At 43.5% G+C, this 25,967-nt stretch overlaps 1 protein-coding gene across 7 annotated transcripts; it reads right to left on the bottom strand.

Moving 5' to 3' along the window:
- On the bottom strand, positions 1-24,847 carry LOC126981424 (uncharacterized). 7 transcript variants are annotated; one of them, XM_050832437.1, is made up of 19 exons: positions 24,430-24,847; positions 21,709-21,879; positions 21,196-21,317; positions 20,907-21,027; positions 20,278-20,530; positions 20,038-20,119; positions 19,577-19,916; positions 18,764-19,325; positions 17,467-18,587; positions 17,014-17,121; positions 16,025-16,096; positions 11,836-15,356; positions 8,778-11,778; positions 6,446-8,225; positions 5,640-5,686; positions 4,784-5,132; positions 4,314-4,452; positions 3,969-4,184; positions 1-3,236 (listed from the first exon to the last, which is right to left on the bottom strand). In XM_050832437.1, exons 1-19 carry the CDS (start codon positions 24,470-24,472, stop codon positions 3,198-3,200), a joined length of 12,087 nt encoding a protein of 4,028 aa, XP_050688394.1. In that variant the 5' UTR covers positions 24,473-24,847; the 3' UTR covers positions 1-3,197. The 7 variants fall into 7 exon arrangements, with proteins under 7 accessions (XP_050688394.1, XP_050688395.1, XP_050688396.1 ...); XM_050832438.1 differs by having other exon boundaries at positions 8,778-9,717; positions 9,868-15,356; positions 24,430-24,846; XM_050832439.1 differs by having other exon boundaries at positions 8,778-15,356; positions 17,467-18,234; positions 18,430-18,587; positions 24,430-24,846.
- Positions 24,848-25,967: the final 1,120 nt, after the last annotated feature.

Here is a 25,967-nt window from a genome sequence, read left to right as displayed (position 1 = left end):
TTTTGTGATAAAAATATTTTATGAGTCATACAAAACAGTACTTAGGTTACCTTATGCACCTGCCGAACATATGCTACAAAAATTATGAAAATCCCAATACATGCCAATAATGACTTTGTCAAAAATTTAACATACTGAATAACATCTGAAATGACCTTACAAAAATAATAGAATATAAACATTTTTTCTTTTTAAAAGTCAACTGAATAAAAGAAGAAACTGAAACAGGATATTGTGAGCATCAGATCGACTTCTGTACACTTTGCAAACCAACACACACACACGCACACACACACACACACACACACACACAATTGAAGGCACACTACTTCAATGAAAGGACATCCTTCCAAGAGCTCCTGGGATAAAATGCGCGGTTAGCGGATGCAAAGAGTAGCATCAAGAATCCTACCAAATCCACAGACCTTCACCATGTGAGGAGAGGTTGAAATACTAAACCTTCCAACACTTGAGAGACAGAGGCATTCCTCAATTATGTATAAAGAAAAAGTTGACTGAGAAGTTTTGAACAATGGCTGGTTAATAAACTCAAGATGTCAAGAAATTCAGAATCCATTATAAAACTCTTGGCAACTATTGGCCTACATCCAGAAGTGATTCAGGCAAGGAACATTCATGAATAAAGAAAAAAATGAATAAATAGGGATTTAGAGGCAGATTAATGAGCAACTTAAATTCTTAAAACTACAACTGTATAAACAAGGTAAATACAGACATACACGATGACCATGAATGGTTGAAAGTAAATACAAAATCACCCAATAAGGAAGGTTTGAGGAATACTATCACACCAGTCATAAAAATGAACATGTCAAAAACACTGGATGGATTTAACCAACATGCTGTATAAATGACGGAAGATTACTCAAAAGTTTGTACTTTGAACCTATGCCTAAAACAAAACACTGCCCTTAAAAAGTTGAGTTTTATAGCTTCCAGTCATAGGAAAAGTAAACAGAATAAGATTATATGTGTGTTATGCACCTGATGGGTGCCCTGCGCATCATCCAGATCCAGACATTGTAGTGGCAACTCATTATATAGTTCTTCACAGATAATAATCCATGAGAGTGGAGCAGACTGTATATATAGTGACGGGTCAGTTATGAGACAATGTTTGGTGGCAGCATTCAGAGGGTGAAGCAAATCTGAAGACAGAAGGAAAAATGTAAATCCAATACTGTCCAATGAGATATTTTTGTGACTGCTAAGGACACTGGGAAACACAGGAGAGGGGTAAGAGCAGCACCATGGGAAGACTTTCTAACCATCATAAGTTACACGCATTCATATCACAGGGACCAGAAAATATGCCACAACTTAGGTATAGAAATTATGAAAGTAAGTATGATAACGCACTCCCCCCACTCACACCACCCACCCACAAATAGGTAACCTTATATACTATATGTACAAAGCAGTTAAACTTACAACAGATTTCTGTAAAAAAATAATCTTTGGTTCTATTGGCAATGAGCTTCCTTATACCAACTACATAGTAAAATTCAGTACAAAACATTTATCAGGTAACATCTGAAAGCCAGACTGCAATAAATTATCAGAGTACAGCTGCTTCTCCTTAACGTAAACCTAGGGAGCAGGTCAAGGGACTCCGACATGACACCAGGGGAAGAAAACACACTTGAACTGTCTGTAATCACGGGTCAACTTTCCCTATAGTATGTCTTGAATCTGGCATCCTTAACCCTTTACTTTAGTACTTAGGTCTACATTAACAACAGTCATTACATTACTACATTAAGTCATGGCTGTTTAGTAGAAGAAAGTTTTGTTTTCGGTCACGATCTTGATATTTTTTTTCTATTCGTCATGCAATATTTAATCTACACTATTATATGAATACCTGGCAAAGGCAATTCTGACTCTTCATCCTGGAAATGGGGCAACTTGATGATGATGATGAAAATTTACTTTAACACACTCACATCAAGGCAACACTGATGACTATTTCCTGGCAGCTCAATACTGATGTCCAATTTCACTTATAATTCAATCCTTTATGGAGGACTGAGGACTCAAGCAAACGTGTCCTCGCTACACAAGTCATTCATCAAACTAAAGTACAACCATTTCACTATTTGAAGATCTACAAATGTATTATCAAAAAATTTAAAAAAGGGGCTTACAACTTTACAATTTCTTTTAACATTGCAGCATGAGGATATAAAATATTAAAAGATACAACAAACATGATGTAATTAAGCATTTTCCCTGCACACTTAATTGAACATAAGCTGCTACATAAAAGCTTGACCTGTGACAAGCTGACATAATGAGAGAAATTATAAAGTTAACCATTAGAAACACGCCTGAGCCAAGCTATGCCTCCCATGATTCACCAACACAGTAACAAAATCAAAACTTTTACACAAGCAAAGAAAAAACAAGTTACGCTGCCTTTTTTTTTTTCATTTTTTTATCAAGTCAATAATTTTCATAACTTAGATTATCCATAGTGATGCAGAGATGCAAATAATGTATCAATATAACAACAGAATTGTATGATTCCATTCTAATTAAAGAAAACCATTTTGTCCATAACTTGTCTTCACTCACTGGATCATTATTACTATCCTCAGATTTGGATGCAGCTCACGTTGTTCACCAACTCAGGTACTTCAAGATTACGGTAGCTCAAAACAGCCACACGCATGCTGGCTATCACAAGCAAGATGATTTTAGTCTCAAACCTCATCTGTGAGGCTTGGAATCATGTGTGGTTTTAACCAGGCTTGTTTGACTTACACTCACACCACCACTCAGTGCATGAGACAACTCTCAAAGTGTTCAATGGTAAATACTCACTGACAGCAAAAGGTTTTGGCAAAATATTTTAGCCCATTTTTCTGGGGTTTAGTTTCTGTGTGGTTTATTCTCTGAGAAATATACCAGCATATGTACGGTGGTGGCACAAGGTCCTGGTGCCTGGTGCCTGGTATATTTCTCAGAGATTCCTGGTGACCAGGAATCTCGACTGAGCCTCTTTTTATTCTCATAACCATAAAATGAGTTTTGAATTCACAGATGGTTACTTCAGGAAGAGACATCTGGCAGGAGGCAGGGTCCTGTGCTGAAGAATTGGGAGGAACACTGAGTCTCAGCAGCCACTTCCCCTCCAACAGACCTTCATGGCGACACACAGAGTTGAGGAACTTTCAAATGTTGCTATCCTTAGAAAATTCCTGTGGTTTCCCCTGAAAAGTTAAAAACATTGCATTTTATTCAATTTTTTTTATGCGCTTATAATAGCTGATTGAATTTTAGTTTATAATTACTTCTAGAAGCAACCTAATACAGACATTGCCCATTCAAAAAAGGAACCCCTCCGATACCGTACGATGACATACCTGTCAATGTCAACCCATCCGTCAGCAATATAAAAACATGCCTATTGATGCCACAGGTCCACACTGTTACTTTGGCTGGCATAGTTTCAGAAAACATATATTTGTTTTCTAGGTAAAGATCATATATGATACGATGTCTTATTTGACTCTGATTATTATTATTACATAGGAATGTGAGTAAATTTGTATGTACTGGTACTCTTTTTTTTCTTTCTTTTTCACGTTTAGCCTATGGCTGGGGTAGGCTTTCTCGGTGGGGTCTGGTGGTCGGCCCCAGCTCATTATGGTGCTGGCATGTGTTTATAGTGACGCCATCTTGCTTGGCTCATGATGCCCTCTCGGAGCTCATCTTTGATGGTCTTTTAGCTTTCAAATGATATACCATAAAACAGTCATGAATCAGTTCTCATGAAAGATTGATGTTTTAATATGAATTGTCTATGAGCCTGCATCTTTGGTATACCTCAGCACCCTTAAGTGAGGTGGTTAATACCCAGAGACAAGGAGACAAGTACTATGGTTGCAAGAAGTGATGGACAACAAAATTAAAATCACGTGTCTGAAATGAGCTTTACTTACTTGGTCAGAGGTGAAGACCAACTCCCTTCGCTTCTTCGGTGGGAGGTTGATGGAGTCCTGCCTCGATTGTGAGTGGAAGTAGCTGCTGCTGCTGCTGCTGTTTGAGAAGATTCCAGGAAGGCTTGGAGGAGGAGGGATGAAGAGATGCTTGCCTGGGGTGGGGGGGGTGCGAGGCAAACTCAGCAGGCTCTCCTCACTCATGTGTAGACTCCCTCCCTGTCAAGGAAAAGACATTTAGCATATCGTCAATAGGGAAAAGTTAAAATAGCAACATGTGTTATTCAATATATGTTCAAGTGGCACCTGAGACCCCCTGAACGCCACCTCCCACACACGCTGCCTCACCTGCAGATGGCTCGTCATGATGGCCAGTTGCTTGTCGGGGCTGCGGGCGATTTCCAAGATGCCGCCTCTGTGGAGCTCCTGTGCCATATGTCGGGCTTTGCGCTGTCTGAAGGGGGAGCTGTGGTCATTTAGCATTCTTCTGTTTTATCAAAGTACAGTAGGATGTCAATTTAATATGTGATAGGTAGCAAAAAAAAACTACACAACATCATTTTTTGTGCAAAATCATGTTATTTCAATGGAATTTATTAGTTTGGTATGAGCAAACCTTGCTTTACAAATACTGCATATACTGCATGTAATTTTTTGGGGGGGGTTCAAATAAAGTAAATATGGCTAAAAAAAATATATTTATAACAAAGGCTACCTATATCTGAATAGTGGAAATTTCTGAATCACAAATGAGAACACCACTTAAGTTCTCCTGTGACTGAAAATATGATACGAAATTCATAACTCGACTTTCTCACCTTCCTAGAAAGTTGTCCTCCCCTACTTCCCTTGATGCTTCTGACTCAATGATGTATGTCTGTGAGTTAGTCCCCTGCCTCTCTAGCCTTGGGTCGCCTGAAGACACCCAAGAGGCAGTGCTGGACATGGGGGAGGCTGGGGCTGTCACAGGTCTTGTCTTGGGGGGTGTGGTGGTGGCAGGGACTGTTGTTAGGGGCAAGCTGGGCAATGTGTGGTTGATGGGGGCTGCAAAGTCTGACAGGGCTGCTGGAGAGGAGTCAGGCCCTCTAGGAGACTCAGAGATCAAAAGGCGTCCAGGACTGATACTGGAGAGTGAGCTGACACTACGTTCACTCAGACCTCCTCGACCTGGAAATTAGGAAAAAATGTCTCCTTAACCTTAGAGAGGATAAATGTCTCACTGACTTGAAAGAAAGGGAAAAATACACCTCTTTGACCCTGAAGAATGGGAAAAATATCTACAACATGGAGGGAATGAAGAAAAGGTCTCTTTGGGAAGGAAGACTGAATATCTCGCTCCTTTACCTAGAGGAGATGAAGACTATCTCTGCTTAACCTGGAATAAAGGTAATGCAACATGGTTGACTGAAAGGGTCACTACCTCTGGTGGTTGGTGACACCCAGAGACAAATGTTTAACTTCAGATAAGAGGTCAGGGGTCTGCTCAAGACATACAGGAAGAGGAATATGCCTTCTGTTCCTCTTTGGCTTAATCAAACTTCACTTAAAATTCTCAGAGGAGCTTTAAACTCAAGAACTATACAACACTGCTGATAGGGTTATGCACCTAAACTAAAGGGCTATACACACACTGCTTCTTGGGTTAGGCACCAAAACATTAGGGGACCAACTCACCTCCGAATCTTTCCAGTTGACCCCAGGCACTTCCTCTCCCCTCCGTCCTGTGGAAAAACAAGGTCGGTCACTTCTCACAACTGTAATCCTAATGCAAGATTATCCTCCACAGTTTCTAATGCATAACAAAAAAACTAACAAAACTATAATACAATAATAATAATGTTATGTACTTTACCATAGCACCAGTTCATTCAGGAAATTCATAAGCAATTGGAAAATACTTATTGGAAATGATACGTTCTATATACATACATCAAACATCAATTTATAACTGTGACATAAACTAAACTTTCAGTCATCCATCAAGACATAGCTTCTCTCAATAAGGAAGGTTTAACCCGGTAGCAGCGACGGGCCAAATTTGTGGCTTTACCGTGTACCAGCGATGGGCCAAATTTGTGGCTCTACCGTGTACCAGTGACGGGCCAAATTTTTGCCATGATACAAACCCTCCCAAAACAGATGATGCATAAACTGATCACAAATGGGTTGATATATATTATGAAATGGTTTGTGTGAGTGATAATTTTTTCTCATTTTTCTCGCTAAGAAGGGCCTTTAAGAAACATGACCCCCGCAGCTACCGGATTAATTCTTTCTTATTGAGAGAACCTATGAGCATGTGATGGCACCAAAGATGGACCGGCAACAGTGGAGGAGGCTCATATCCCGCCCAACCCCACCATAGGGAATAAATGGACGTTAAACGATGATGATGATGAAGGAAAATGGATGAATAATGTAAATAAAAATTGCATTCCCTCCACCACCAGCACAAAGTTACCACAACACTGAACACTCACGTCTCCCAATGGACTCCTGCGCCGCCTCTGTTATGGCCCCAGTGAGGTTCTTTGGGAGTTCCGACTTTTCCCCGAGACTCCACATCCCCGATCCTTATTGGGGTGATCCTTCGTCTCTTCTCAGTAGAGGTGTGGCTCTCCCTTTTCCTCTCCACTGGCCGACTCCGCCCAGCATAACACCCGGCTTCTTCCTCGGTTGAGCTTTGAAATTTATGGGAAGTGAGTGACTGAATGCTGGCCCTTCCCACCTTTGTCCTGCCTTTCTCTGTCAGCGCATGGCATCCAGGTGTGGCCCCACTGCTCCTTCTCTTCCTGGCGAGAGGTCTCTTAGGAGTGACTGGTGTGAGGTAACTCTTTGTGGGTGCTTTCCGAGTGCCCTGTGCTGGTGTTTTTCTTCTTGGGGATGTGGAACTCTTCTCTTTCTTCTTTTGCTTTGTTGTTGGTGGGGAAGGCGTGTGCTGTTTGCTTTGTATTTCCTTTTCATGATCAAGGTTTAAGGAGAAAATGTCAATCATGTTACTAAACTGCAGCTCTATTTTGGAAATCACTTCAACGTCCTCATACTCATTTTCAGAGTGCTCTTCAATCCTCAGGACGTCACTGTCTTCTTCTTCCTCCACTTTTTCCTCATCATCATCACCTGTGAAGTGTGAAGAGCTTTGGCTTCCATGCACAATATAATCTTCCTGACGAACATTAGTAAATTCTCTGAGGTCGGTTAGCATTCGTTCATTTGCAGTACCTTGCAGAATATCTGAATTCTTAGACCCCTCTTCATTTTGGGGGCCGTGGTGATCACCTCCAACACTATTGATTGAAATGCTTTCCTTCGTTTTTCTAATCAGGTTACATTTTGCTGTTTTCCTCTCTCCTTGGTGTAGGTTTTCAGCAGCATCATTCATAACAATCTTATTACTGAAGTTAAGTTGTGAATAATCATCAAACATTCTCCTTGATCCCTGATTCCCCTCACCTCCAGATTTGCCCTGGAGAGAACAAGAAGTGCTGCTAAAACTTTGAGGTTGTTCAGCCGTGTCCGTTTGGTCCCTGAACAAACTACGCTGAGGAATCATCAAGTTAGGTAATACCGAGTGTGGCTTTGAGGGCGAGGGAAAGGCTACCATGGCCTTCCCTTCTTTGACGATGGAATGGCAAATTCGTCCCACCTTTTTCTCAGGTGTTGAAGGCAAGGCAGTGTAGGTCATGAGGCAGTGCTCCTTGGAGTTTTCTTCTGCATCACTGTGACTTGATACTGTCCTAACAGGAGAGCTCATTTCTGCAGGGGGGACATCAGTCTTTGTACCACAGTTTTTAGAGGAAGTTTTTGCACTGTCATGGGTTCCTTTATGAGCTTTACTAGTTTTTTCAGTCTCATGACGACCGGAAGGGACCAAGGTGAAAGACTTGTTAGCAGAAGAAATTCTTTCCTTTCCAGAAGCTTGAGTTATATTTTTGCCTTTAACTTTTTTTGAGGATCTGCCTTCATTTGCCTGTTTGAGTCTTGCTTGTAAAGAGGACTGTGGATCATTACCCACGTTCTTACTCTTGGTAGAGTCAGCATTAAGTTTAGCCATTCCAGTTCGGCAGTCAGGTGTTAATGACGTGGGCAGAGGAGATGCCTGCGGGCCATGACGGTCTCCTTCATGTCTGGAACTGGAGGTCAGACTCCTCTTCCTCGGTGAAGGCTTTAGGACACTTTCCTGTTCCACCGCAGCTTCTGGAGTGCTCTTGGCGGCCCTCTTCCGTTTTGATGAAGACTTTGCAGCACTATTTATTTTATCTGCCGGGAGAGATAAACTTTTTAGTTAAATAAATAGATTATAAAAGCATTTTGTTCTAAGAATTTGAATTCACAGTCACAAAAAATGGAAGTTCATTGGTGAAAATGACGGTACAGTGACAATTCGTAATTTTTCAGAATTATTTACCATTTAATGGAATTTTGTGACTTATCTCCCAATAGTAAATATATCAATCAGAGATAAAACTCACAGCAGTGTTATCCAGTAAACTATAAATTTAACATCAATGCAAGAATGAAAGGTTTCAAAGAAAGTGTACTGTAGTCTGTGGTGCGGATTTTTCTCTGGGGAGGGACTCTTGACCTGGCATCACTGCTTGGTGCTGGTCTTGAGCGCTCATTGGCATATTCTTAACTTGTTCTAAAATACAGGAACCTGATTTTGTATTCTTTCCAGACCTTCACCCAAGCAATGATGCCAAGTCTGTGAGTCCCTCCCTAAAAGACTTTCCACACCAGGTTACATGACATACGGTATGCCACTACAAAAATGCTACTCAGTTTCATAAGAGAAGAAAGCAATAAACTTACCTTGAGGAACTTTAGGACTTTTTCTTTTTTCCTTTAAGTGTAGCCTTGGTGTGACATTGATCACTTGGCCCAGGTCTCCCTCCTCTCGTAGTCGGTGCAGGGAGATGTTGGGTGATGGCCCTGTGAAGACGATCAACCTGGCACAACCCTGGGACTGTGGACTCCTCTGTGTGGGTGTTTCTCTCTTCTTCTGGGGCTGAAGAGGCTGAGGCAGGGATGGGCTTGGCTTTCCTTCCATGCCTTCTTCCCTGCTACATGGGTTATTATTTCTTTTGGACTTGCCCTTCTTGGGGTGAGATGCCTGATGGGAGGATGAACTCAGCTTCTCTTCTGCACCTTCTTCCCTTGAGGTACTTCTCTTCCTTTTGAGCTGTGGAGCCAGATGGGTGGATGAGCTATTCTTCTCTTTTGCAACTTCTTCATTTGAGTTGTTGTTCTTTTGTTTGAGCAGTGAAGTCTCAGTGGTGGATAGGATTGGGTTCTTCATGCCTTCTTTCCCTTCTGATTTGGTGCTGCTGCTGTTCTTTGGTTTAGAAGTTTGAGTAGATGAAGTTGGCCATTCCATCGTTTTTTTGCTTCCATCCACTGTGTTCTTTCTCTTAGGTTGAGAGGCCTGATTAGATGATGAAGACGATTGTTTCTTTATTTCTTTTCCCACAACTGGAGTGTTACTTGTAAGTTGCGAGGTCTGGTTACTTGATGCAGATGAGTGTTTCTTTATTTCCTCACTCCCTGTTTGTACACTCTTTGGGGTCTTGAGGGGCTGAGAGATGGGTTCAAATGTCTGTTTCTTGTCATGTCTGGCCCTTTCCTCTTGTGGGAGATGAGGCCGAGATGTGGATGCAGGCAGCTGTCCCTTTTCATGTTCACTCCCAGGTGTAGCTTTGTTCTGGGGCTCAGGCTGAGTAGATTCACATTGCTTCTCCTTCACAACTTTAACCTCTGAATGCAATGAGTTATCCTCTTGTGGGAGATGAGGCTGGGATGTGGATGCAGGCAGCTGTCTCTTTTCATGTTCACTCCCAGGTGTGGCTTTGGTCTGGGGCTGAGGCTGAGTAGATTCACATTGCTTCTCCTTCACAACTTTAACCTCTGAATGCAATGAGTTATCCTCTTGTGGGAGCTGGTGACACTGAGAACTTGACTCATGTGGCTGGTCCTCAGTGCTGTGGTCCCCTACATTAATGGTCTTGACACTCACAGAGGTTCCGGATTCTTTCGAGTTTGATGACCAGAGAATCCTAAAGTTCTTTGGTTTTAAGGTTGTGTGGTTCCTAACAGCAGAAAAATTGGGCGTCTTCATGCCTCCACCCCAGCAGGAGAATGGCTTTTGGATTGGTGGTCGTAATTCTTGGGCCTTATTTTGAGCTGAATTACTATCCTCAGAAGAATTTGGGGTCTTCATGCCTCCACCCCAGCAGGAGAATGGCTTTTGGATTGGTGGTCGTAATTTTTGGGCCTTATTTTGAGCTGAATTACTTTCCTCAGTTTGTGGAGATTCATGGTCCTCAGTCTGTGGAGATTCATGGTCCTTAGTTTGTTGCAGTGCTTGGGTCTTGCTTTGCTGTGGTTTAAGGGTCCAATTCAAAGATAACTTACTAATTTTCTTTTGCTGTAATTCATGGCCCACATTTTGCTGTAATTCATGGTCTTCATTTTCCTGTAATCCATGGTCTTCATTTTGCTGTAATCCATGGTCTTCATTTTGCTGTAATTCATGGTCTTCATTTTGCTGTAATCCATGGCCTTCATTTTCCTGTAATCCATGGTCTTCATTTTGCTGTAATTCATGGCCTTCATTTTCCTGTAATCCATGGTCTTCATTTTGCTGTAATTCATGGCCCTCACTTTGCTGTAATTCATGGCCCTCATTTTGCTGCAGCTCAAGGCTCTTACCATCCTTGCCTTTCTTGTTTGTGTCTAGTTCAGATGCAGCTTCATGTTCCTCATCCTCCCTAGACTTATCTGAAGCTTCTGGTGATGATGAAGAATCAGAAATGTTGTACACTGGAGCACTTGCAGACTTCCTCCCTTCCTTCTGTGCTCCTTCGTCAGGGGATTCAGGACTGTCTATCAATGATCTGCTTCTCCCTCTGGCCCTCCCACCTCCAGGTCTCCTTGCTCCCAGACCTCTTTTGATTTTAGGCCGAACTGCAACTTCACTGCCATCAGGGGTTGTTTCCTTTGAGCTTAAGTCACTAGTGCCAAAGATCGCCTCTATCACCACCTCCTCAATGTGTACAGTTCCACCTCTCCGCCCTCTCCCTCTCGGAGCTGCCTGACGCCCATTGGCTCGGCCTCTTCCAACTCCAAATGGCTTTCGTTGCACACGTAAGACTTCGGCCGACTGGAAACGTGATACGCCTCGGTTTCTTGTTGACCTGTTGCTTCTCCTCAAAGTGGTCTGATTCTCTTCCTCAGCAACATGCACTTCACCTTCTACTGGCGTGGAGGGCTTACTGGAAAAGCTGTCTCCTGAGTCTGAGTCATTCTCTTTACTGGAGGGACTTTTCAGGTTAGAGTCATCTGAGCTACTTACATCTGAACCAAAGACATCTTCAATGGTATATATGATTTTTTTGCTCCCTTCACACTGTGCTTTATCGGTGACACTTTCTGACGGAGGCACCGGCAATGGTTTGGTGACGGGATTTCTTTCAGCCGCCTCTTCCTTTTCTTTGGCTTGACCCCCTGCACTCAGCTTCCTCACATACAAAGGAGAATCTCTTTTTTCATCATGGGAAGTCAATTTTCCTTTCTTTACATTTCTTTTTGGAGAGACATCAGAGGGTAAGGCTACTCTTTCCCTTGGAGTCACTGTCATCTTGGTGTCTGCCTCCTCTGATCCTAACTGCAGTCCTGGAGTCTCTGTCTTGCTATTTTTTGCCTCTTCTGATTCCAAGGACAGTTGTTTCCCTGTAGTTTCGGGCTTGCTGCTTGCTGCCTTCTCTGATTCCAAGGACAGTCGTTTCCCTGTAGTTTCGGCCTTGCTGCTTGCTGCCTTCTCTGATTCCAAGGACAGTTGTTTCCCTGTAGTTTCGGGCTTGCTGCTTGCTGCCTTCTCTGATTCCAAGGACAGTCGTTTCCCTGTAGTTTCGGCCTTGCTGCTTGCTGCCTTCTCTGATTCCAAGGACGTCCTCTTTTCTGGAGTTTCTGAATCACTGCTTTCTGTTTCTTCTGATTCCAAGTACAGTCTTTTTTCTGGAGTCTCGGCACTACTGCTTTCTGCCTCCTCGGATTCCAAAAACAGTCTGTTCTCTGGAGTTTCTGCCTTGCTACTTTCTGCCTTTTCTAATTCCAAAGACAGTCTGTTTTCTGGTGTTTCTGCCTTGCTACTTTCTGCCTTTTCTAATTCCAAAGACAGTCTGTTTTCTGGTGTTTCTGCCTTGCTACTTTCTGCCTCTTCTAATTCCAAGGACAGTCTGTTTTCTGGTGTTTCTGCCTTGCTACTTTCTGCCTCTTCTAATTCCAAGGACAGTCTGTTTTCTGGTGTTTCTGCCTTGCTACTTTCTGCCTCTTCTAATTCCAGGGACAGTTTTTTCTCTGAAGTTTCTGCCTCTTCTAAATCAAGTGACTGTCTCTTTCTTGGAGTTTCCGTTCCCTTTGACCCCGAGGTTTCTCTTTCCCTCTGAGATTCTGTCTTGCTGTTTTCTGCCTCCTTTGATTCCAGGGTTAAAAGTTTTCTCTTCGGACTCTTTTTCATCACCCTGTTTTCTGTCTTCTCTGATATGGAGGTCATTTTCTTCCGAGGAGTTCTTGTCATGCTGTCATCTGTATTTTCCATTTCTGAGGTCTTTCTCCGACTCTCCGATATACTACTCTCCACTTCTTTCAAATCTGATGTTGGCTTTTCCCCTTGAGCTTGTTCCACTTCCTTCTCATCTGCTTTTCCACAATGGTTTCTTGAGCCCTTCTTGAGTTTCAGCCTTGCTGCTGGCACTTCATTTGATCTCCTTTTACTTGAACTGACACTTGGTAATCTGTTTTCACTTCTGACATCTGTTTCATCTTCTGAGCAGGTTGAGTCAACAAGAATCTGGTATTTCATAGAAGGCATTCTTCTCTTCTTTCCTTGCTTACCTTTTGATGAGTCCCTAGAATTTGAGTCACTTGAGGCAGAACATTTTAAGCTTGGAGTATCAACCTGGTCAGGCTCTTTTGTGGGGCTACTGGATTCCTGTCCAGAGAATAATCTTAACATTTCTTGCTCTATCAACTCCCCCATCTCCTTCCCGGGCAATTTAGCGGGACTCCTTTTGGGGGTAGATTTAGCCACATCATTCTTAGCCCCATGGCCAGGGCCACTCTTCTGCTTGGAACTCTTAGCTGAACCAGCATACTTGACAGTATTATTCAGCTCTGAATCATTCTCTGAACTAGAAACAAGAGAGTCCAGCTCCTCAATTTCTGCATTTTCCTCAAGAGTGTCTAGTTTATTGGGAGAATCTTCAGATTCTGTAAAAGATCGTTCTGAAGGCATATAGTAAGAAGAACACACTGAGCTGCTGGAGTAAGGCCCCTGGGGGTAGTCTTTGATGAGAGGAGTCCTGGTTACATTGGGCACAACCATGGGGACGGGAGTGTGGAGGTCATCACAAGTATTGGAGTTACTTTTCTGCTCACTTGGTAAGATTGGAGTGGGAGGCTCAAGGCACACTGGGCTCAAGGAAATGGATGGAATGGTTGCTGCTGCTTTACTTGGTGTCTCCATCTGTTTTGGTCTTGCTCCTGAATGCTGAACGATGTCTGAGACTGCAAAGGTTCCCATAAGATCGGGTAATTCATCTTCAAGAGAGTCTGAATTTGGGTCATTGGTGATCATGTTGAAGTTAAAGCCCTGAGAATCAACTCGGGGAAGATCAAAAAGATGTACGCTGCCACTTTCCGATGCAGGCGATTTCCCACAGGAGCTCAAACTGTCTTCCCCCTCCAGGTGCAGGACAATGTTCTCCTCGTCCTCGCTCAGAAGCAGGGAAGAGTGTTTGGGATCCAGAAAGTCAACCTTACTCAGAGAACCCACTGACGTCTGTCTTGAATTACTACATTTAGTATCAGACTTTCTGTCATCACTTCTTGGTCTGACACAGGGAGAAATCCGTGAACCTCTGGGTGATGATTTCCTTGGTGATGACGTCCCTGCCCTTAGCTTCCCCTTATCACTTACTGCATGCTCTTTGTCTATAGTCTTTGTCACTGCACTCTCTTCCTCAGCAATCTTTTTCAAGGCTTCTGGTTTTGCTGCAGGATTCTGAGAAAATTTTCTAGAATTTCTTTGGAACCTCAGGCCTGCAGGCGGCGAAAACTTTAAGTTGGTAACAGCTCTTCGTGGTGACCTTGTGAATGCACTACGTTTCTGTGGTGTGGTGAAGTCCAGCACCCTGATGTGGCTGTTTTTACGACTTGGGGTGCTCTGACTCCCTCGCATGTGCAGCGTTCTTATGCATGGACTTTCCTCTGACTGAGAGGATTCCTTCAAGGCAAGTGCTCTTTTTGATGGAGAGAGGCTTCTTGACAACTCCAGGAGTGCTTTCAACTGGGGTGATCTACCAGAGTTAAACTTCCTGGATACCTGTTTCTGTTTACTGGTGCTCTGTGGAGCTGTGTTGCCAGCAATGTGCTCTGTACTGCTGGCTTGTACCACTTCATTACCACTGTTCTTCATGGAGCAACTGGCTTCCCCAGGACTACCCTGACTATCTGAAGTAGCTGCTGCCATGTCATCAGGCTCACTACTAGCTAGCCCTGTTCTGGAGAGAGTATGCTCACCGCTAACTCCCCCTGTTGCTGAAAGACTCGGGTCGCCACTGCCAGCTTCCTCTCTTGTGACAATTTTAGTCTCGGCAGTGACTCCCTCTACACTCTCTGCACTGACCCCTGTGCCTGATGCACCATCATGCGAAGTCTCTCCAGTAGGTGGCTCCTCAGGCAGGGATTCATTCTTCTTAGGGGTGACAGAGTTCAGGGCAAACGAAAGAGCCACCGAGATTATGTTGTTGTCGCTCATGTTTGCCTCTGACTCCTGATTCTCTTTGGAGGACTTTCTGCTCCTTTGTGACGGCTTCTTAGCCTCAGACTTATTTTTGGTCTTCTGCCTTTTCTTTGGTGTTGCTTTCTTACCTTTATTAGTTTTGGTCTCTTGAGTTTTCTTTGTTGCACTACTTTTAGGTTTTACACTTTCCGCAGCAGCTCCTGGTGTTACTTCCTGTGGGGTGGTCAAGCCTGATTCCCCTTCCTTGGATGCACTCTTCTTTGACGTAGTTTTCTTTGCTTTAGACTTATTTGATCCTGTTTTCTTCGGTGCAGACTTTTTAGATACAGTTTTCTTTGTTGGAGACTTATTTGGTCCATTTTTCTTTGATGTAGACTTAGTTGGTCTGGTTTTCTTAGGTTTAGATTCATTTGATCCAGTGTTATTGGAACTGTTTTTTGTTTTTTTCTTTGCTGAGGTCTTTCTTGAGCCTTTTCCCTTGGCGCCTTTGTTTTCCGGACCATCCGCGAGTGTGGCGACCTCCGGCACCGTGAATGTTATGTTGTTAGCCAGCGTGTAGGTTGTAAATCTGCTCACTTTCTCAGTTCCATCTGAAACAATCGAAAATATGTGCAGTGGAAATAAGTTACATAAGAGTTATATAAGAGGTGCATCAGGATGGGATGGAGAAAGTAATGAAAGCGTGTATGAGCGGTTTGGTATGGGTGCGACAGCGAAAGGAGTGGAGTGTGGAGTGGGTGAAGCGTGGTGCACTGAGATGGTTTGGACACGTGATGAGATTGGGGGAGAATGAATTCGGGAAGTGTATGAGGGAAGGACTGAGGGAGGGGGTGTCAGGGGAAGACCACCTCTGAAGTGAATCAATAAGGTGAGTGAGTACTGGAGTGCGAAAGTTTGAAGTAGCAGGATTGAATGTGCTGAGAGGGAGTGCCAGAACAGGGAGAGATGGGGGAGAATTAATGTGTGAAGAGAGTGTATGAGGGAAGGATTGAGGGAGGGGGTGTCAGGGGAAGACCACCTATAAAGTGAATCAATGAAAGTAGCAGGATTGAATGTGCTGAGAGGGAGTGCCAGAACAGGGAGAGATGGAGACACTTCTGACACCCCCTGGAGGGAAGTTCCGATATAGATAAATAGATGGAGTATTGGACATGTAAGAAATGTGAACTTGTGCATGTGCTGAGTTCAGGAAAATGCATGACACAATACATATCACCAATAGTTTCTGCCTGTCAGGATAGTCTCTGTAAAGGCTTACCTGCAGGGCCTTGTGACAGAGGGTAGGAGGAGGCCATCTTGGGGGCTATAGTATGCATCAGCCTTCCTGGGTCTGGAAAAAAATAGTCCTGGAGCTACACAATACAAAGGGACTTTTAGGTAAACAGCTTCCTTCATGATCACTGCGTAGAATTTCTAGCAATAATACTACGATGGAAAAAAGTCAAAGAAATTCTGTAGCATCATGCATAAATAAGATAACTGAGTAAATATTCTTCCTCATCATCACATCTAGACACCTGCAAAGACTACTAAATAGCATTTCAAGCTATAAATATCTGAGCCTTTATAAGGAAAGACCCCGGAGGCTAGTTTACTCCCTTCAACACAAGGACGCGTATACTGCGTCCTTGTGTGCCCCGTACCATATCCGAGGATGCGCATACAGCCTCCTGGCTCGCTTTACCCAATATATGAGTTATTTTATCTCTCTATTTATGCTTACATCTCAAAATTATCAATTAATTTATGTTTCTTTATATGCATCATTTAATTCTGCATGTTTTCATATATATAATACATGATGATTATGTTGAGTTTATGGCTGAAAACTTGTTATATTCAATAGCGACATTTGAAATTTGGCACGCGGGGTGATGTTGGATACGGCGTGGGGCACTGTTTTGGCCCGGCCGTAGTGAAGGGGTTAACCCGGTAGCTGCGGGATCATGTTTCTTATATGCTCCTCTAAGTGAATTAATGAGAAAAAATCGTCACTCACACAAGCCATTTCATAATATATATCAATGCATTTGTGATCATTTTATGCATCATCTATTTTGGGGGGAGGGTTTATATCATGGCAAAAATTTGGCCCGTCGCTGGTACACGGTAAAGCCACAAATTTGACCCGTCGTTGCTACCGGGTTAATACCACTATGGTCCTCTCTTCCTTTAATGAATTCATGGGAGTTCAATACATTCCTTAAACTCACTCACACTGGTACTTCTAAGGATCTACTGACTTACAAGCAGACGTTGTATGGAACTGGATTTCATTTCCGGTGAGCTTGTTGGCAGTGATGCTGTGAGACAGAGGCGCAGTGAATGTTGGGATGTTCATGGTCTTAAAGCCACCTGAAATCATGAAATTAATTTTCATCTTTGTTTCTTACTTTTCATTCACTGCCTGGATTATCAGATCTATCAAAACTCAAGAAGGAAAGATCACACAGGGAAATGGGGAGCTGCAAAACACACACACACACACACACACATTACACACACACACACACACAAGCAGCAGGGACACTAGGGAAAAGAGAGGTCATAATGAGAAATTTAGGAAGACAAGCTGCCTGTGGGATATCAAGTAACATAGCTTTCCCTTCCCTGCCCACCCACCCACAAACAAAGCATAAATGTCAACTGTCATCACTGGTGTTGGAATGATGGCTTTGTGTAATAAATAAATGAACTCACCTTCATTAACGAAGTTCATCAATTGTTTCTCAGCTTCCTTTCTGGTTGCTACTGGTGGCAGGAACACGGTGAGTGGCTTAGGCTGGCTTTCCACGTTCCTCTGGGCATCAGTATCTTGCTGGACAAGGCTGTGTTGAGTGACCTCTGTAGGATCCCAGACATTTGCACTCTGGACCACAGATGAGCTGGGAGTCTGAGCACTCCATGAGGCAGCACTGGCATGTGTGGGGTCTGGGTAGCTGATGTCATATCCATCGACTGAACACATTGATGACACAAGTGACGTTAGATCCAGGGGGGCGGCAGGAGCAAGCTCTGTGATGGTGTAAGTGTTCTCCTCGGATGAGCTCACGGAGGGAACAAGTCCTGGTATGGTGTTGCTTCTAACTAGTGGCACAGGAGCAGAGTTCAGTTTCAATGCATGACTTTCATTATTATACTGTACTTCCTTGTTTACTTCTTTCAGCTTGCTATCACTGTGGCAAACATTAACAGCCAAAGCCTCCGAACTTATTGCTGGTTCTGTCTCTGGTTCTACAGCAGTCTGAGTTTCCATTTCCATCTCCACTTGCCCTGTACCACTGTGGCCCTCGTCCCCAGCATGAGCATCCTCACCACCTACAGGGGCACCTTGACATGCCTGCTCTAGGTTAGTGTTTTCAAGTCCTGCTATTTGTGTTTCATGTCTGGGCTGAGAGGTGGGTGTAGACTCTTTGCTTGGCACCTTAAGATTACCTTCACCTTCCTGGTCATTGGCAGTTTCTTTCTCTGTTGGTAATTCAATGGGTGTTAGGTTTGCTTCTTCTGGTGCCTCACTTTGATCATCACTCCTTAACTTCCCACTCTCCTCACATCCATCAACTTTGTCTGACCTTGAGGACTGAAAATCAGCAAACTCCTTGAGCAATTGTTCTCCTAGATTATTTTCATCTTCTTTACTTTTTGTGCTACAGTTCTGCTTACTTTTCTTTCTTCTGCTAAGCCGTGTTGCAGGAGGTGAAAAAGAGGTTGTTTTGCTCCCATCGTTACCCTCTCTGAGTGGAGGAGACTTCTGGTTACAGCTCAGGGAGGGTGCAGCAGCAACTGTATGTTTGGTCAAACAAGAACTGCCACTCTCTAACCTGAAAATCCAACCAAAGTCGTGACTGATAAGAATGGTAAATGAATATATTCAAGATTATGCAGAGCAGAGATAGAAGTAACATTTGATCAAAGTAATAGCAAGCTAAGAATGAACAAACAGCTAACAACTTGAGGTGAGATTAACAAATAACAACCTGAACTGAGATTAACAAACCTGACTGATGAGGACCAAGAACTTGACATGTCTTCTCTCATGCTGTCTGAAGAGGCATTCTGAAGGGACTCCTGCACGGTATCTCTTAAGGAGCTCAAAGTTTGGGTTTTATCTTTAGCAACTTGCATGTTTTCATGAGATAAGTTTCTATTGGCCCACATATCAATTTTCTTTGGTGACGGTAATGAAGGAAATGGTTTACACAAGCTGGAGGTTGGGTGGGATCCAGGTGAAAATGAGGGCATGGGAGCATGATGGACATGACTTTCACTGGTCGGTGACAAGCAAGGTGAAGTGTCATTGACTGGTGACATGTGGATGTGTGGCGTGGAAAGGTTGTGTGCTGGGCTTTGATGGCACGTGACTGGTGACTGGTGGGGGGGTACGGTTTGAGCGATGGGGAGGAGTGAATGGGATGACGGAGTGCTGCTTGGTGGAGGGGGAGGAACTGGGGTGGACAGGAGTCTTGAAGGTCCACTGGCAGGTTCCGGTGTGCTGCCTTGACCAAAGCCAGCTGAGCCATCATCACCTTTAGAGATACCAGACTGAGGTGAGCTACATCCTGAAAAGTGACAGTAAAGAAAGCTGAAAAGATTCAGAAAGATGTAGAAAAAAAAAAGCCATCTAAACTTTCTATGATTTAGGCAATTTTATTTTACTATGAGAAATAAACAAAATATCTGATATCACACCAACTTCTTCTAAGATAGAAAAATTATTTGTGCTAGTATTTCTATATCCATGAGGAGCTATTTATCCATGAATATCAACATTTTACAGCTCATACACTTCTTAATTCAAAGTGTGCCTTACCAAAGACTTCATCAATGAGACACTCAAACACTGGGTCTGATGTAGTCTCAGAGATGATGCCGGTGACAATGTGCTCAAACTCCTTCAAGAAAGCTGCGTCCCCGCCACCACTGGTCCCAGGCACCGGCTCCACAACACCACAATTCCTCTCTCTCCCATCTATGCTGCTGCTGCTGCAATCCCTGCCCTTCTTGGCACTGCTGAAGGAGAGGCTGTTGTTGTCCTCATCAACCTCGCCAGGGACATGTCCCAACTTACACTGGGTGCTCAGGCCACGGTTTATGTTTTCTGCTATCTTCTCGTGTAGGGCTGTATTTTCATAGAGGTTCTTCAGAATTTTCTGTGAGGGAAAACACACCAATGTCACCAATAACACAAGGCATTTAATGCAATGCTATCCAGCACTACCATAACCCCATGACCCCATCAAGATATGTCAAGAAATACATTCCAAATCTGACCTCAAAATTGGCTTCATTATCAAGGCCAGGACTCATCTTCACGGGGGTCTGTTCAGCACTCTGATTCCTTCTCTTGACAATGCTGAAAATGACAAAAATGATGTTACACAAAACATGTTTTCCTGGGCAATTAAAAAGGCCTTTACATCTAGTAACATAAATCATAAGACAATGAATAGCAAATGTGTTGCCATTAAAACAAAATTTTCTTAAACATCCAACAATGTATGTCTGCCACACCCTTTTCTCCTTTGATGGCTTGTATCTAAATCCTGCATCAAGGACATGGATGTGGAGTCCCCACCAAAGGAGTCCTGTCTGGCCTCCTCCACATCATGGCCAGAGTGGGAGGCACTAGGAAGGCTACCGGAGGGGTGGCTGTGGCTCCTCAGCCTGTACCTCTCCCCGCAGTGGTCACCAGCATGCTCCACATAGCCTGAGTCTCGGTGTGAGGAGCCTGGCAAGTCTTCTGCGGGAGTGGCACTGAGCTGGTCTGTGAATCACCACTTGGTTAAAGGAAGTGTTTATGGTGGTTAGTGTTGCTGACAGAACAACACCATGCCAATGATATTAAATAGTTATGAATCCTGTCCTCAACTTTTCACACAGAATTGTCTCTCCATAACCTCTGGACTCCTTGGTAGGAGCAAATCATTTGATAATACTGCTCTCCCTTGCAGCTAGAAGTGGAGGGTGAAGCATTACATTACACACGGGTTTATTTGTACCTCTGAAAATTTGTAACGAGTGTTCACAAGTGCCAATATATAAAAAATATAAATTATTTTACATTAATATATTCTTTTCAAACACTGGTAAGATAAACTAAAATTGGTGAGTAGAACGAGTTTCAGCGAGGGTTTGCTCACCATCTAGTTGCTGTGAGGTGTGGCACTGTGCGTTGTGAGTTCTCATTCGGAGGTCATTCTGAAGTCTTACCATCCTCCTCTGCTGCTTGTAATTCTTTATTGGTCCAAGGGTTGCCTTATTCTGAAAAAAGTGAAGAAATAAATAAAAATAAAAATATTTAGTTGACTCAAACGTTGCGTTAGACATTATAGCAGCAAGGTGTTTATGAAATGAGAAGCTCGAAAATAATCAAGATCAAAGGAATTTTCAGATAGATAGATAGATAGAGAGAGAGAATATTTCACACACCTGCTTGATTGCATCTTTGTTATTAATGATGATGGCCACCAGCGCCTGGACCTGGCTGAGCAGGGAGCCGGAGCGAGGGAGTTCTTTGAGGGTGGAGGAGTAGTTTTGCACACTCTCCAGCACTGAAACATTGCACAACAGAATAAATGTACAGTAACATGATGTGCATATAAGAACTACAGAATTATTGTAAAAATACATACAGTGAGTGATAAATATACCAGTCCAAGTTTTGTAAATGATAAGTACAGTTTGTGATGTTCTGGGAGGGTTGGTATGTGTGTCTGTATGGCAGGTGTGAGGATATGTCAACAGCAGGTAAAATCTGGCATCATCATCAATGCAGAGCTTCCAACAAGTGACAGAACCAGGACGTACTTTTCGGTACTGAGTATGTGGCTTTACAAGAGAGATGCATGGACAGGTTCTTAGTGTGTATATAACTTATTTGCATATAACATTTGTGAAGTAGCTAACACAATATATATATGACAAACTGAGCCTTGGCCTTACCATAATCCTTTGAAGCAGAGTAGTCGGCTAGCATGTCCTCCAAATTCTGGCTCCCCACCCGTAAGGGCACCTTGCGCCCCTTTCTCCTCTGCAGGGCACATTCCGCCAGTACAGGAAGTTCTTCTTGAAGTTTTGCTGATGTTTTCTCACACTTGTTTTCTTCCACATATCCTGTGGAAAGAAAATGTATTAATAACATGAGTAAGAACAGTCATACCTCGGTTTACGAGTTTAATTCGTTCCGGAATTTTGATTGCAAATAAAAAATAAATAAAAATCGTAAACAAAAATGAATTTCACCTTTTAAATTAATGTGAATCCCACTTATGTGTCCCATATCTCATAAAAATACCTAAAAACATAAAAATCACTTTACATGTTATTTTATACAGAATGAAAGTAATTTACTAACAAATAGCAATGACAATGGCTGAGTGGTTAGCGTGCGGGCTCCACATTCACCGCGTGATGGACGATGTGAGTTTGAATCCCCACGCTACCGCCAGGGATTTTTCAGTCACCACCGAGTGGCCTAAGACTACCCACATGCTGTCCTAAAAACCACCCATCAACCCGGACTGTAGAAGAAACCATCCAACTGAATCAAGAATGAGTTCCGGGGGGCAGCATGAGCCAAGAAAAGATGGCGCCACTATAAAACACTTGCCTGTGCCATGATGGGCTGGGGTTGACTACCATCCAGGCCCCTCAAGGAAGCCTACCAGCGCTAAAGGCTGACACGTAAAAAAAAAAAAAAAAAAACTATTATAATTTAAATATGAATAACATTGTATAATATAAAAATAATATATAGTAATAATATAGTGCTGAAAACACAAAGATCGCACGCTAGAGCACAAATGTAAGCGGACACGAGCGCGCAGGTGCTACCTCTGCGAGTGTAAAGCATGGACTGAAGGGAGTGTCACACTGGGCATTTTCCTCCAACCTTTGGAGCTAGGAGCAACTGCAGTTGCTCGTACGCCTTACCGTTGTTGGTTTGGGCAAACACTCCTGTCCTGTGTTTGAAGCCCTGATTGTATCCATGACTGCTTCTTCCTTCCATTTAACTGTGGCAACAAGTCCATAATTTGAGTAACAGCAGCCCAAGCCACAACAGCCCTTACTATCACAAACAGCACCATGGGGATACAGGGTGACTGGTTGTTTACATTGTGAATACGGGCAACAGACCTTGGTCGTGTGTGACGCACACCCAGAGAAGTTGAAGTTGGCGGTTGTGCCTACCGCCAACGCTGTTGGAAAAGTGATTTTCTTTTGCTCGAAAATCAAAATACTCATAAACTAAGGCACTCGTACACCGAGGTATTACTATATTCTACAAATCTTGAAACCTCCCAGAAACCAATAGGAAATAGTGTAGAGATCAAAACAACTACTGGTATGAAAATAGCTATGAAGCGTGTCGGAACCGGCACCATTGTGGGTGGCGTCAACCCACGGCTCACCGACATAACCTGCTCCCCCACCAATGACAACAATGGCACAGTGCGAAAAATATCACACATATCTATTAAAAAAAAAAAAAAAAAAAAAAAAAAAATTACAAAACCAACCAAACTTATTCTAATGTAACAACCTGACCTAACCTAACCTACCATACCTAACCTAGGGCCGCTTTCACAGTCAATTTTGTTTGTTTTGATCGTTACCAATAGCAGCGATCGCCGCTATAGTAATTCCACGTGAAACTGGCCGATGGGGTAGTGGCGGCTGCGGAGGAAGTGAGAGGTGTTGAGAGTGTGTGGTAAGGTGCGGGGCTAGGTTAACCCCGCAGCCGCAACTACCCCATCAGCCAGTTTCATGTGGAAATACTATAGCAACGATCACTGCTCAATGGTAATGATCAAAACAAACAAAACGACTGTGAAAGCAACTCCTAGTCTACCTATGGACTTGACAGCCACCCCTAGCCCTTCTTTCCTCTGGTGGTGAAGCTTACCCCTAGTCTGGAGAGCCTGTCCTCACAAGGCAGGTGAGCCAGCAACACCACCAACATCACCACCCATTTTACCACCACCAATACCACTATTTTTAACCCACCACCACCACTACCACTCCTACCAACATTCCCCCTCCTCGGTACCCTCTCCAGCTTGTCAATGTGTAATGCCTGGAGGTTAAGTTAAGTATGGAATATACCCAGAATCACAAAAGTAGGTATAAGTATTGTAAGTACGGTAATTAAGTGTCTCCCTCCAACCGTTAGGTTTCCGCATTGTTACATATTTTTTTTTGTATGCGTACATTGCATACTTAACTTAACCTTCTGGAAATACACGAGAAACAAAAAATATATGTAATGGAATCAGGAAGTCTAACGGTCGGACGGAGACACTTAATTACTTTCAATACTTATACCCACTTTTGTGATCCTGTGTACATTGCATACTAAACTTAACCTTCTGGAATTACAAGAAACAAAAAATATATGTAACGGAATCCGGAAGTCTAACGGTCAGAGGGAGACACACTTAATTACTTACAATACTTATACCCACTTCTGTGATCCTGTGTACATTCCATACTTAACCTTCTGGCATTACAAGACAAGGCGAATATCAGAAGCCATGTGATTGTGACAGTGCAAAACGAGACATAAAAACGTTTGGAACATGTATAAAACGTTTACTGGTGGCATTTAAATTCTCAAGGCTGGAGCAAGCAATGTCAGCCCCCACCTCAACACTTTACCCTTACCGAGCACCAGGCGGGCCACCTCTGAGGGGAGCAAGGAGGCCATTCTTCAGCCCAGCTTTGAGATTGAGTGTCTGGTTGGTCTTTGTGATCCAGGGAGGGAATCACGAGGGCGGTGTGTGATGTCCGCGCCTCGGCTCCTCTGTTTACATGTCCCCGACCCTTCCCGCTGCCTGCCTTGCCGTCCCTTCCCGCGTAATATCAGCTGACAACGAACCAAGACCAAGACCAAGACCAAGGGAGATGCTCTTGCTCTTGCTCTTGCTGTACAGGTGACCCGTTGGAGAGATGAATTCTTCCTTTTCTTCTTTTTCTTCTTCTTTTTTCTCCGTTTCTGTTTCCTTTTCTTCTTCTTCTTTCTTCTTTTCACCTGTATCGCTTTGGATCGCTTCGTATAGGTCCTCCTCCTCCTGGTCCTAGTGGTAACAGTAGTAGTAGTAGTAGTAGTAGTAGTACTGTGTGTGTGTGTGTGTGTGTCTGTGTGTGTGTGTGTCTTGTGGCCAATCCCTTTATCTATTCATCTATCTATCTATCTATCTATCTGTCTGTCTGTCTGTCTGTCTCTCTCTCTCTAGCCCATGCAGGCTCTCGCTCTCGCTCTATTTTCATCTTTATCATACTTTCGTTTACTTATTCCTCTTCTTCCTTTTTCTTCTTTTTTCTCCTATTCCTCCTCCTCGTCCTTCATCCTCCCTCTTCCTCCTCCTCCTAGCTCCTGCTTCTTCATCTCCCTTTTCTTCTTCTTTGTGTTCACCTGTCAACTCTCTCTCTCTCTCTCTCTCTCTCTCTCTCTCTCTCTCTCTCTCTCTCTCTCTCTCTCTCTCTCTCTCTCTCTCTCTCTCTCTCTCTCTCTCTCTCTCTCTCCTTTAAAGTTATAAACTGACACCCTGCCTTGTCTCCCCGCTCAAAAGCCGTGTTTCGTCATGTTTTAGCTGGCATGATACAGTGGTTTCCTTTCCGGACGTGGGTAAGCTGTAGGCGTTGAGGGGTATAGAGAAGCAGGTGGTGGTCTTCTCATAGCCATGGAACAGGCAAGGGGAACAGCTGGTATACTACAGGAGTAGATTGAAGTATTCTGAATCCTCTCCCCCATCTAAGCCCTGCCCACCATCTCCCAGGGAAGGGCTATAGTGTTTGGAGCTGTTTCTGTGTTATAGGCATGATACAGCTGTAGGTGTTGAGGGGTATAGAGAAGCAGGTGGTGGTCTTCTCAGAGCCATGGAACAGCTAGCAGAGGAGTAAATTGACGTATTCTACCTCCTCTCCCTCTAAGCCCCGCCGCGCCCTCCATCTCCCAGGGAAGGGTGTTGGAGCTGTTTCTGTATGTTTTAGCCGTGCTGCATTGGTTTCCACATTTCATTTATTGTCCATATGTATATTCCTCTACTTCAATACATATTTCTTGCTTTATATGATTGTTTACGTGCGTGCGTGTTTGGGGTTGGGCAGCTCTGAACCACGTCCACACCATTCCGTGCTACACAGGTCTTACAATACGATGCTCCAAACTACGATTGGATTCCTAGGAACATATCGCAGGC

Source organism: Eriocheir sinensis, chromosome 48, assembly GCF_024679095.1.
Source record: "Eriocheir sinensis breed Jianghai 21 chromosome 48, ASM2467909v1, whole genome shotgun sequence".
Classification (NCBI taxonomy): Eukaryota; Metazoa; Arthropoda; class Malacostraca; order Decapoda; family Varunidae; genus Eriocheir; species Eriocheir sinensis.
The sequence above is the reverse complement of the archived record's forward strand: the minus strand, read 5'-3'. Positions and strand labels throughout refer to the sequence as shown.